Genomic DNA, 13,513 nt, shown 5'->3' on the forward strand with positions numbered 1-13,513 from the left:
ATTCCCTTCGCATCCATATGTTCCCGCAGTCTCCAGGGGATTGTGGACCGCGGAGCAGATTGTTGGCCGCTTCATAGGGGGAAACAGCGAGACAGCTGGGCACCCATCACAAGGCCAAACAGATGTTCAGGTGACTTGGAGAGGAAGTGATTTGAAAAGAGCGGGGTGGGGTGGGGGGAGTGATGTGGAAGAGAGGAATGCAGAGGCTTAAGAAACGAATACATAAATTCATTCAAGAACTCTGGGACTTCATTAGCAATCCCCTGTCAGTCTCCGAGGTGGGCCAAATGCTTCCCACTTACCTGAGGCCACAAGAGCCTGTTTGGTCTTCCCTATTGATCCACCCACACGTCTATCTGCTGTAGGTCTAATGCCTTTGATCTCTTGATTATCTCTGCCTGAATGTGGACAAGATGGCGAAGAAGCTCAAGGATTCAGTGCTTTAATTCTGACGCACTTTAGGGGATGTTTCGAAGTTGAGATTGAATCCAACCCTGCAACCATATCATGAAACGTTTCCCTTTTTTTCTGTTCCACTTGATTCGAAAAAGAAATGAATCAACAAACATCTTCCACAGATTCAGTGTCTGAGGGCCGAGCGTAACCCAAGCAGAGCTTCTTATCTGACACAAATCTTCATCGTGGCTGATGTAATCACAAACAATGTTATTTTACCGAGCTTCTCCAGCATCACTGGTGCAGAGTCCCTTTTTTTCTACACTGCATTTGTCAAATTAAACTCAACCAGGGTTCTTCGATTTTTTTTTTGCTCCCTTTCTCTCCTTTCTTCATGCCAGCCTTTGTTCTTTGGTTGCAGGTCTCATATATAATACATGAGGATTGGGAGACTTATCCCGTTCTGGCCATCCTGGCTCTTATTCCCTGGAAAGCGGCTATATTTAAGCGGGGATAGGTCAGGAATGGCGTCAGGGGAGCTGCTGACTTCTACCCAAAAGGTGGTGTTGGCTGAATACCATTAAAAACCAAAAATAGAACTCCACATAATTACATTGCAGCAGTGGCAAGGTAGCTGTAAAGGAATTACAGTCGAGTTAGACCTTAATGGAGGTAGTTTGGAGCTGGTTTTATCTGAAAGCGTCTCGGTGCAGACACTTGGCTCTCTAGTGTCTTGTTACTGTGTGTTTATACATCACAAAATTTAAATCTTCTCTATCCCTTTTTTATCTGGTCTATTTTCTCCTGAACAAATCTAACAGCCGCTCTTTATTACTTCTTGTGTTTCAACAGCTGGCACCACATATATCTTTGGGAAAGGAGGGGGTCTGATCACGTACACGTGGCCCAATAATGAGAGGCCCAGCACACGGACGGACCGGCTGGCGGTGGGCTTCAGCACTACAATCAAAGATGGCATCCTGGTCCGCATCGACAGCGCCCCTCGCCTGGGTGACTACATCATGCTCCACATCGTGAGTACTACTGTTTCCATTACCAAATCAGCCATACTGAACATGTTCAACATCAAATACCCTCAGCCGAAGGTAGTTAAGTTATTAATTAAGATTGAGGCTAAACATCTGGTAGGAGCTAATTACGATCTGTTTGCTAGCCTTTCCTAGCGCCATGCTATCACAATCAATGAATCTGAGCATGTTTATTGACACAAGGACTCATGTCTCTAGAATTACAACCACAAGATGATGACCAGAAAACAAACATGCAAATCCATCCTTTAGGTTTTCTTATTGCGGCCCGGAGGCTGAGTTCAGCCCATCATGCTCAAACTGAATTATACAAACAGTGCAGATCCATAAGAAAACAAAAAAAGGATAACTTACTCTCCTTCTCTAAGTCTCTGCTCGCCATCGCCTTCCAGAATAACCCCTCTTCTCCACCATTCCAACTGACTCCCAGCATGAATAATGAATGCGGCTCTGCATACATATGCAGTGTGTTCCCACATGTTGGAGCTACATGATAGAAACCGGGGGGGGTGGGGGGGGGGGGTGGAGGTTGGAGGTTGGAGCTCTTGGCTCGTGGACTGAGCATCCGTGCAGCATCTTAATAATCTCACTTTGCGACCTTGTGTTTGACTCTTTTACATAAGCATCAACTATTTACATAATCATCAACAGCAGCTAGATGAATGTGGAGCGACAAGACAGAGGGATGGAGATATGTTGAGAAGGCGGTGATTGGAGAGGGGCTGCGGAAGAGATTGCTGCTGATGCCTTGCAAAAAAAAAAAAAAAAAAAAATGTGATGATGATGAGGAGGAGCTACAGTTGCTAAAGCAGATTGAAAGTCTTTTTCTTCTTAAAGAGCTCCCCTCATCTCCTGAGTGCCGGCCATGTGGTGCAGAAAAGCAGCCATCTGCTCTGCAAGGATGAGAGCCAACAAGAAGCATTTCTGAGCTGCCTTTACAGTAGAGAGAGAGAGTGTGGAAGTGTGTGTGTGTGTGTGTGTGTGTGTGTGTGTGTGAAGGTGAGGGAAAAAGCGGGAATGCATGCATAGAGAGAAAGTCATAAAGATGTACAGTAGCTTGCGAGGAGGCTGTAGGAAACGCCTCCCCGCATCGCTAACTGACTGAGTAATTGCACGAACCCCTAAAGGAGGGAAAAGGAATGCATTTTTAATTTAGCTTTTTTGATATCACAGCACAGCTAGCCAAGCAGGGTTTCTCTTATAATTTGGCTGCGAGACGTGGGGCAGCAGACGTCTTCATTCCACCAGTCTCCTGGTGCTAATGAATATATTAATAGAAAGAGAAAAAAAAAAGCAACAGGACATTTCTCCAATCCATTTAAAGAAGCAGCATGTTCTATAAAGAGGACTTTTTTTGTCTGTTTTGTTTGAGAAAGATTGCAATGTGAATATTTCTAACATTGTGACAGCTAGGGGTGTGAAAACAATGTGGGTTTTATTGAATATTATCAGTGGTTATTGTCCGCTTTAAACTATCAAAACTTCTGCTTCTACAAGTCACATTTTCATCCAAAAGTTACGCTTCTTTTGAACAAATGAAGAGAGCCGAGCTCTTTGCCACAGGTGAGAAGTGAATAATTGATCAATCCTTGAGTGATTATTTAGAAGGGGAAGGCTGGCGGGTTAAGCTACATCTTGAGTAAAATAAACCACTACTCGATCTCACTTCTGATGTTACAAATGTGAATAGTGACATTCTGACTCGGAAGCAGTGGGAATATTGGATCTCTTGGAGGAAACCCGCAATATGATGGAGTTTAACCCGATGCTAAAACAACTCATCTGCCTCTGTGAGTTTTATGTGTGGCATAAATGCCGTTAAATTAGCCGATATTTCGAACTTACCTGAAAATGTCATCAGATAACAACTCCTAATGACAGTCGTCAGGTCATCGCTGTCAGCATTTTGCTTTCGGCAATGAATCTAGGAGGAAAAGGTTAAAGGCATTACGCCTGTCCATTCCTGATATATCTCTAACCAAAGGTCTCCACATGCCCAGGGACATTACCTTAGCCTTTGCCATCATTTGGTCACCACTTTAGAATCAGCACGCCTAAGTCGTGATGCATTAAGCACGCTATAAGAGCTTTGACTGCTCAATATGTGACAAGGTAGAGTCAACAGAAAGGGAACAAAATAACTTCTGCAGTCGTATCATCATGCACATTTTTCGCTTCCTTTTTAAGTAAAATTCATGCAGAGAAGCATGAATGTCTGTGGATAGCCTTGAACTTTACCTAAGTACCTCATGCTTGCAGATTATTCTGACTGCAAAAAGGCGTACATAAACATGCAGAGCCCAGAGCGCCGAGAGAAACAGACATTTTGAGGCAAGACCTAATCACTGACTCCCTCCTAAGTCTCTCTCTCTCTCTTTTTCTCTCTCGCTTTCTTCATTATCTCCTCGCCGTGATTAGCTTACGGCTTGTTTGGCAATCATGAATTAAAATGCTGATTGTAGTGTTTACATTTAAACTGCTAAGAACAACTGCATGCTTGGTTGGAAATCCGAGGGGCAATTTGGGGTAATTTGCCGAGGTGAGCACGACATTTCGCAACCTCTGGTGTTCCATTTGCATGTTCATTTACATCCCGAGTTCTCATACGGCGGCGTGGAGCGGACGAGGAGCTTTGTGGGATGGAATCTCTTGTTTTTACGTCGCAGATAGTCAAAGATAATCTGAATCCACAGAGATGTTTATATTACAGGTGACACTTCAGTGTAAGGTGAGTCAAAGGGAAGGCTTATTGCATTACTGCTGGGATTTGTAGAAGTGTATGTTGGGTATGTTCCGGTGTGAGGTGTGTGTGTGTGTGTGTGTGTGTGTGTGTGTGTGTGTGTGTTTGTGTGTGTGTGTGTGTGTGTGTCAGATTAAATCCATGACAGGAAAGACTAATCCGTGGGCTAGATGTGCCAGTAATGACTCGCACAGTCTCTCACCGGGGAGTGCACACGACTGCAGGTTAAAGATTACACAAGACGCACACGCACACACACACACACACACACACACACACACACATACGCATTAAGAAAGCCTTCAGAATCTCATCCCTGCAACATCATTCAGTTAGAAAAAGTTATTTTTTTATTGTTATTACAGGAATAGTAGCTTCAATACAACAACACATGACAATTAAGAGCCCAAACTTTAAGGAACTGTGCTGTTTGGAAGACTTTGACGTAACCTCATTCCAGTGATAAATGTGCTGCTGGTGGTAAATTTTATTAAGGGTTGAATTTTTGAAACTGCCACAGCATTGTCTGTGTAAACAAGGAAAATCAGTACCCTCTATTTCTTTGAAGACACGGCTTCGTGCAAGATGTATCATCAATTTTAATCACTGAAGGCTGGGAAAATGTGAAGGTAAATAAAAGAGAGATATTATGGAAGCAGCAAGTGTAACCAATATGCATCCTGTACTTCAAAGCACTCGTCTGTTGAGAGGGTGAGGAAATTCAGAGTTGTTAAATTTAGAGACGATGCAAAAAAGAAAAGATGCAAAGACAGAGAGAGGAGGATGACATGATGCGGAAGTCCTAGTCTGGGTAAGATCACAGGTCATGACAGGAACATAGTGCATAGCTCACCAGCCACCAGAAAGACCTTGTCTTTTGTCTTTAACATCGTTTGGGGGGGTGTTGAATTCTGGCTCATCATAGCTCCAGTGAGCCCAGATGAACTCAACTCTGCTGAGACTCCGTAGGTGACAAGTCGGAGTCGGGCGAGGCTGGGAAGGAGAACGCTCCGTCAGGTTTCATGTCTGGCAGCTCTTTTGGTTTCCAATTAGGGGTGAAAATCACAACAGGACAGCTGAAGATAAGGACCCTGTGAGCACTGCAACCCATTCTCTGTTACAGGTAGCTTGAATATATGCCACTCTCCATGCTGAGCCATCACAAAGAAAACTTTAACTGCAAATGTATGTATGAACGTGGCATTTAAACTTGCTAAACTGCTCAAACAGAGCAGCTTAAGTTTGAAACACAAACTTGTGTTGTTGTAAAATATGCACCCATGGCCGCTGCAATGAGGACTATAGCCTCAGTACATGGAGTGTGCGACATAACCATTTGGCTATCCATTGTCCCATCTTTTTATGTTTGCAATATATATATATATATATATATAATATCACATTTAAATACCCTTTTTTGGTTATAATCAAAAAGTCATGCTGCTGAAGTCAGCCAGAGGGAAGCCTCTGTGTGACTTAATATTTTCAGTTTACCTGAGACTCAACAGAAACGAATGATTGAGACACTCTGCCGAGAAATGATGGTGCCAAAGGGAAGAATTTTGCTTTGCTGTTGATCTTAACAGAAAGTCATCTGATGCTAACCACTGGTTACACTGGCAGTACTGAAAATGTGTCTTTCTTCCCAGAGGCATTTATCAAAGTCAGACAATAGTTGATGGTTTCATGTCAAATCTCACTTAGAACATGTAAGTGCAATCATTCACACCTCAATTGTCAGGTTTTAAATCATTCCTTCTCAAAATCATACAGGAACAAAAGACTGACACTTAGACTGCCATCGCTCAATAGATATTTCCTCCCGTACTGATTCACATGGAGAAAAGATGCAGCTGCTGGATAATTGAAAGCCGAAGTGCGGACACTCCGACACAAGTTGTGTGGAATGAGATGAAAGGCCTTGGAAGGTGAACGCTATATTGCACCGACCATGCCGTTTTCATTTTCATCATCCTCGCATATATGCTACATGCATACATACACTGGTGCATGTACATTTTACTGAATTAATGCCAGAGAAAAGATGCATAATTCATTCAGCTCCTCAACCACTCCTGTCTTCCCACATCCATCCATCCATCAGCCTCGTCTCTGTCTGTTTGTGTTTATGTCTAACACTGTCTGCTCCTACATCTCCCATCTCTCTCTCGCTCTCTCTCTCTCTCTCTCTCTCTCTCTGACAGACCTAATATAGGATGTTTGATGTGTACCTGTGTGCATCAGCACGTATAAGGCCAGCAATGTATTGCCTCTATCAAGTTACCCTACCTCGGCAGGGAAAGACAGATATTATCGCGGTTGTGGCTCACAGCCTCTGATAGCATTACAGCTTCTTATTTGAGTTTGTATTTCCTTACCACCCACATTTGATTCCCCCCTCGGAAATAAAGAGTTGGGAAAATACATCTCACTGCTGTTTCCACCACTCGTTGTTTGCAGTGCATAGAGTCAGCATTATTGCAACTGTTGATAAATGAGTCTTTCTGTAAGGCAGAATAGAACAAGATTGCATCATTTGACCTTGCTACTGTTATTTACACAAGCCTACATTAATATACAACAATATTTCCCACTGTAGCATAGGTTACTTCCTATGATTTCCATAAAGCAGATTATTGACTCTGCACCGTCCCAGAGGCTGACACAGTTAACATACTGACTTTCCACAGCAAGCTGAGCTTAACCGGTACACCAGCTACCAGATGGTGAGCGCACATGTGTGGGAAGGAAAACCTTTACATGCGACAGAAGGTACTCACATGAGAAGATGTAAAACCCTGAATGATCACAACGAACCAGTTGTGCTTTCTTTTCAAATCTGGGCTTCAAGGTTTGATGTGTGAGGGGTTAAGGAATCATTTAAGTTTGCTGTTAAAGACAGTCAAAGTTTGACAATCAAGCTGTTTTCATAAGCCTCTTCAACACATGACTGTTTCCAATTAATTTTAAGCAGACTTGTTCCTGCCAGTCCCCATTGTAAGAAGTCTCTGCAAAGTTTTGGACGAGCAGATTTGTGAATGTGGATAATACTCGAAAAAGAACTTTCACCATTCAATCACGTTGAGCTTAGTTTTGCTGCTTTACACTCTTAACTGCTCATCTCAAGTGCCAGTATAATTTGTTCTACTTCTGAGTTTAAAGAGCGTAAAATATCCTTAAACCTGTTGAAGAGAAATAAGGTACAGTTTTGTAAAGAACACAGACACACCCACAATATGGACAGAAGTTGAGAAGTGATTTATTGTACGTCTGTTACATTGGATACTGGCTGGCAGGTCCCAGATATGAGAGCAGGGTTCCGGTGTCTGGTTCTTCAGTTTCTCAAGTCTTCAGAGTCAGAGGCAAGGTTGCAGAGGTAAGGTCTTGAAGCTGGGTGTTCGAATAATGAAGTCTCTTAGCACGGAAATCAGGACACAGGAAATTAAAAGGTTAATGCAGTAAACATGAAGTTTTAAAAAAATGCTTACAAAAAGCCTGAATTGGACAATCCGGCATTGAGTGAAAGACTGAGCCGGTTTTTATACTGTGGAGTGTAGGTAGCTTGATTGCAGATGAGCAGCTGGTTTGCAGGCTTGATTGGTGGCAAGGTTCAGGTGAACATAATGACTGGGGATCAGCACATCCATCCATCCATCCATTATCAATACCGCTTTTCCCGTTCGGGGTCGCGGGGAGCTGTAGCTGATCCCAGCTGTCATTGCCCGAGAGGCGGGGTACACCCTGGACTGTTATTCCTTCATACATTAGGAGTATTAAGAAGTGTGAGAACATTTCAATCAGACAATCTCCCACTGTGTGATCCGTGTCATTTCAGGACCTTAAATTGACTAGAAAATGTTAATTCATGACACAGGCATGTTCTATAACTTAATATAATGTGTTTATGATTGCTAAGCTGAAGGTAGGATTGGCAAATTTGGAATAATTAAAAACTCAGACCATGTGTTCTTAAACAGTGAAAGCAAGTGTTCTTGTGATAGTTGCTATAGTAACCTATTAGAAAGCCTCAGCAACAAAGAGGTTTTTTTTTCCAGGTTTCCACTATACAGAGTTCAAACATGTCCAGAAACTGTAAGAGATGCACCAGTCCAACTTTAACTCAGCTGATAACAAGTCCATTACCTCCACTTCAGTCCCAATCACTGCTGAACAGAACAGAGGCATCATTATTGTTTTAGTAACACCTGTCCCTACTGGAATGAAAACGTCAGTCAGGACTGAGTGAAAATGTCTGCTTTGAAAAAAAAGGCTTATCAGAATTGGAATCTAAAACTTTGGGCCCATAATCGTTTTAAGTCTGCAACCTAAGACAGTGTTACAAAAAACTGCTGACGCTACATTTAATAGTGACACTTTTAAAATGCTTATTTTTTATTTGTAACAACTTCTGGCCAATACACTTACTTGGTTATTCACTGAGGTGATACTTAGTTTCATGCATTAGAACACTGTTCAGATTAAATAATGCTACCTTGCCTCAAGAGAAGTGATGAGTTTGTGCTGACTATTTTCACAACACTTTTTTAAATGTAGAATTAAATACAATCAGATCAAAGAATTAACTAAAAAATAAACTTTTTTATGTCTTTATTTTAGAGAGAGGACAGTGGATTCAGAAATCAGGGAGAGAGAGAGTGGGGAATGACATGCGGGAAAGAAGCCATTGGTTGAATTTGAACTTGGTGGACTATAACCTCCACACATGGGGGGGGGCGCACTAACCACTTGGCTACCAGCGATCCCAAAAAAACTGAATGTATATGCTTAAGAACTTCAACCAAATGGGCCATTTTTGAGTCTGGTTTTCTTTTTTTGGTTATCTAGATTAGTGTGTGGCTCGAGCAGAATACTATTTTTTTACACTTTATTTTTTTTTAGGACCGAGTCCACTAAATTGATGGCGCTTTTATAAAAATATAGATGGAATGCAATGAATGTGTTCCTTTTTTAGTTAATAATTATGACTATGTCACTCATTTATATAATGCTCTGGTGAGAACTTAATATGATCAGTAAAAAAAGATAATAAAGATTCCTCTGGAAAATGTCACGTCTTGGCGGATAGGGCTGAGCAAAAAAAAAAGTCTGCTTGTGATCTATTTGCGCTGATGTTTGTGAGTTGACACTGAATTATCATGAGTGGAGGTTGAGAGTTTAGCGCCCGGAGTCATTAATAATGAACAACTTCGACAGGCGTCTTCGCTTTAAGTAGAAACACAGAAAAAAGAGGCGAACACACTCTAATGAACATTACACAGAAATCCTTTTTGTGTCTTGTAATTTCTCAAACCGCCCATGCTTGAATACACAAAAACATATGTAACACGCGCTCTCGCACTTTTTATTTATCACTCTCTCAACACCCACCCACACGCTCCTTTTATCACTTATTGTCTCACTGTCAGCTATGGTCATGCACATATCTGAATACACACATATACACAAACACACACTCTTAAACACACACACCTCCAAAGGCTCCTTCAACAAATTCTCACACCACTGGCACTGACACTCCAAACATGATACGAGGGCTCTTCAGGGACATCTCTGCCTGTCAGTCATCCACGTCAACGAAAAGGCACTTGGGGGGAAACAGTTTATGTAGCTCTGACACACACACACACACACACACACAAACACACATCATCCCTCCTTGTACTGTTTTATGACAGCAATAACTGCTCGCGCTGGACAAACAGAGCCACATTATTACAATGTACCCGTGTGGTCGGAGGCCTGAGCCCCAGCCCCGGCGATGTATATTTCATGGGTGAGGATGAAAAATTCAATGAGAAACAACAAACAGAGCGCCTCCCTCTCCTCACTTTGCTCTCTGACAGCCGCCCCTCTGGGGGATGCTCGTGTTTTCACAGCTTCATGGTAGGACATGAATCCTATTCTCACAGTGATGAAGAGACAGAAGGAGGAGATGAAAGAGACGGGGTGTAGAGCGTCATGTTCATCCAAAAGTAGAACAAATACAAACGGCTGAATAAAAAAAAAGAGGAGAAAAAAAGGAATAAGCAGAGGTGCGAAGAAAGGAGAGATAGAGAGATCTGGGATTTTTTATTTTTTTTATAATTCAGAGCAGGATCAGAGACAAAACTTGGCTCCGATCGGTCTCGGCACAGTGGCTGTGAATTCCAAATGACATGTTGTCTAAACCTAAGTCCACCCCAGCCGGATTCCCTTTCCCCCTCTTATCTTTGACCATTTCTTATCTCTCTCTTTCTTTCTGTTTCCACACTAAAGGTAGGATTTGTGGCTGGTAGCAGGTCAGTCAGTCTGTTTGAATTCAGCTGCAGTGCGAAAAAAGCCTCTGCCAAAGCTCCCGGTCGAGGCCAAGGTTAAACAAACAGAGGTGTGGACTCAGTGAGCTCTGTTCTTCAACCATTGATTTGTTTTGTCACAAGAAATCTAAGTTTATTCTACTGCTAATTAATTACTTTTTCATTAATCCCCTCTTAAGAAAGAGCTGCATTTCCTTTATATTTCAATGAGAAACAACACACACACTTTTCAACTAAAGTGCTTTCTAAAACTCAAAATCAACAACGTACAGATTGCATCGCCTGTATTTACCAACTGTAGAAACGATACAATTTACTGAGCATCAATGTCTTCTCTATGACTGCACACAGAGCCACACGACACAGAGCTGTTGGATAGATTAACCCTTTAAGTCAGAGACAAACCTGACTGACACATACATGTGTTAGCCAGTGGTTAACTAGCTAGCTTTGAGTTTTCAGGAGGCAAATAAAGAAAAGAAGTGAAAACTTAAAGCTCCTGTGAAGAATTGTTAGCTGGTAATGAAACAGACTGAAATTAATATAGATGCTTCCATATGAGCTACTTATTAAAACAACACCATCATGACAAGATGGGTTACTTGTGTAACAATGTGTAATAATAAATCATACCTGTAATTGTTGCAGCATGGTGGGTCTCCAAGTAGTCACCAAACTGCACCCTACCTTTTTGTGTTTTAGTCCTCCTCAAATATTCAAGTACTGGATAAAAATCAACAATGCTAAAAGTACTGCTTTATCTACAGGGGGCGCCAAAATCAACATAAACCAAAAGCTTCCCACCTGAGCTTTTTCACTTGATACTTCCTACAACCGGCAGCTCCTGCACCAAGCTAACATGTCATGATTTAGCTTCATAAATCAATTAATACAGTAAATTCAGTAAAGCAATGGAGCATTCCTGAGATTAGGGACTTTCATTTTTAATTATTGATTTACAAATCATTGTCTGGTCTGAAAGTATTTAAATCATGATCACAGTTGTTATACTGTCTGCAGTTCTATCATATTTATTTACTGTGAACATCAACAGATAGAACGTGTGAGTGTCACAATAAGCTGTTACTGCTCAGCACACACCTCCATCTTTAAGTGGCTGCACCTTTTCCATGGGGACAGATGTTCTCTGAGATAAAAAAAAAAAAGCCCCTCACTTCAGTCAGCAGAAAGTCATTTCATAATTTCCTCTATTTACCCATAGCTCCAGACACTCTGCCGTGTGTGCTGAGTGATGAGCGGGACAGCTTGTGACGAGCACCTAATGAAAGATCAGAGGGATTTTGAATCGATTGGGGTGCATCTCGCAGACAAGGCGAGGTGCCATCTCGGCTCCAAAGACACTCCTAAATCCTCTCGCAAAGGCTGTGCGTCACCCTGTTACAGCCACTCTGCGCTCGTCTGCTGTCTCTCACCTGAGCCGCCACAGGACAAAAAGACAGAGATGGAGTAAGGAGGAGAGGGAGGAGGGGAGTTAAACCAAATTAAAGAATGAGATTCACATTTTAGCAAATTGACTCCCTTTCGGATTATCGACAGGACATGGGGGGGATGATGGATTGCGATCCTGCTCAAGTGATGAACGTCAACATTAGAGAATAAATCTAGCAGAAAGACGGCAAAAAAAACAAAAAAAAACACTTCTGCCTTCAATATCTGCAGCGGCGTGGCAGATTGGCTCCCTCACAAACACTCACGCACTTACACATACGTACACACTGCAAATGTATTCATGGAGGATTAAGCAAGAAGTCCCCCCCCTCCCCTCGCTCTACCTCGCTGATAAAGAAAGAGGGGGATCAAATTTGAGTGCGAAGCTCCTTCACAGATGGAGTGAAAATGTGAAAGTGAGTACCTGTGCATTTTACCGAGTGCGAGTGTGTATTTATTTAATCCTCCCATTATTGACTCTCACCATGACAAAGCTCTATTGACAAGGAGACAAAAAGGACTATATCACTATTTTTTTAAGCTGGGGTCATCAGAAAAGCAATCTATAGGGATAAAAGATATTTCCTTCTGGACGTCTCTTATATATAGAATTATTATAAGCTCTGAATCAGTGAAGGTTATGGAGTGTAGCTCTGCGTTTTATTGATCCTCAGGCGTTCTGGGCAGGCGGCGGGGCAAACGGCCAAGGACATGACAGCCGAGTCCTCCATCTCCACATCTCTTGTTCTTCTCCTCTGGTTCCCTCAGCCATTTCCTCTCTCTCTCTCTTCAGTGGGAAAAAAATAGTAATTTTCTATTTTTGGTTTGAGCTCCAGTTTTGCTAAGCACTCCTTCTGTGCCACAGAACACACAGACACACAGACGCAGCACATTTCCTGTCAGGTCAAAGATGGCCCCAAAGAGGCCACGGCCCCCGATAGAATCCAGTTGGGTGCCCAAGTGGACTAATATGGATTTGACCTGGCATACTTTAGAGGGGCATAGTTTTCTGTAAGGGGTCGTCTTCAGGTTAGGGATTTGTGGTTAAACCAAAGGAGAAATGGAAGAAGGAATGAATTGCATTCTCTGAACTTTCATATTCAATCAATATTCAATCTTAACTGCATCATAGTTATTGTTTTCTGCAGGAGTCTTTACCAGAAATATTCTGAGGTTTTTGTCTTTTGATGTATCAGTTTCCGAATCGCAAACAAAAAACAGATTCCTGAAACTGATTTTAGAAAAGCATTTAGTATTTTTTTAAAGTTAGAGGGGGAAAGGGACGGCTTTATCTTCTCGTGTCAACTTGTTTTTTGTTAGATTTTTCAGTTCTGTGTATCATAGCTGTGATTCTAATTTTTTTTGCAGACAATGTTTCAGATAAATTCTAAAGATTTTGAAGGTTGTTTACAAAGGACGTGTCTGATGGTGTATTTGAGTGCTGATGTGTGTGTTTATGAGTCAAGGTGTGTGATGTGTGTTCATCTATCAAAGGAGGGCAGATGGCAAAAAGTTTGGGCACCACTGGTTGAAGGAAAAATAGCTTAAGACTTTTATATACCCAT

At 42.0% G+C, this 13,513-nt stretch overlaps 1 protein-coding gene across 7 annotated transcripts in view; it reads left to right on the top strand.

Annotated features, from left to right (window-relative positions):
* LOC132985245 (neurexin-3b-like) overlaps nt 1-13,513 on the top strand; it is a 308,979-nt gene that overhangs the window by 228,313 nt on the left and 67,153 nt on the right. For all 7 annotated transcript variants that reach the window (XM_061052531.1, XM_061052527.1, XM_061052530.1 and 4 more), the window contains one exon: nt 1,249-1,430. In XM_061052531.1, the coding sequence (XP_060908514.1) occupies nt 1,249-1,430 (182 nt within the window). The remainder of the gene's footprint in view (nt 1-1,248; nt 1,431-13,513) is intronic.

The sequence above is a fragment of the Labrus mixtus genome, chromosome 12, assembly GCF_963584025.1.
Source record: "Labrus mixtus chromosome 12, fLabMix1.1, whole genome shotgun sequence".
NCBI lineage: Eukaryota > Metazoa > Chordata > Actinopteri > Labriformes > Labridae > Labrus > Labrus mixtus.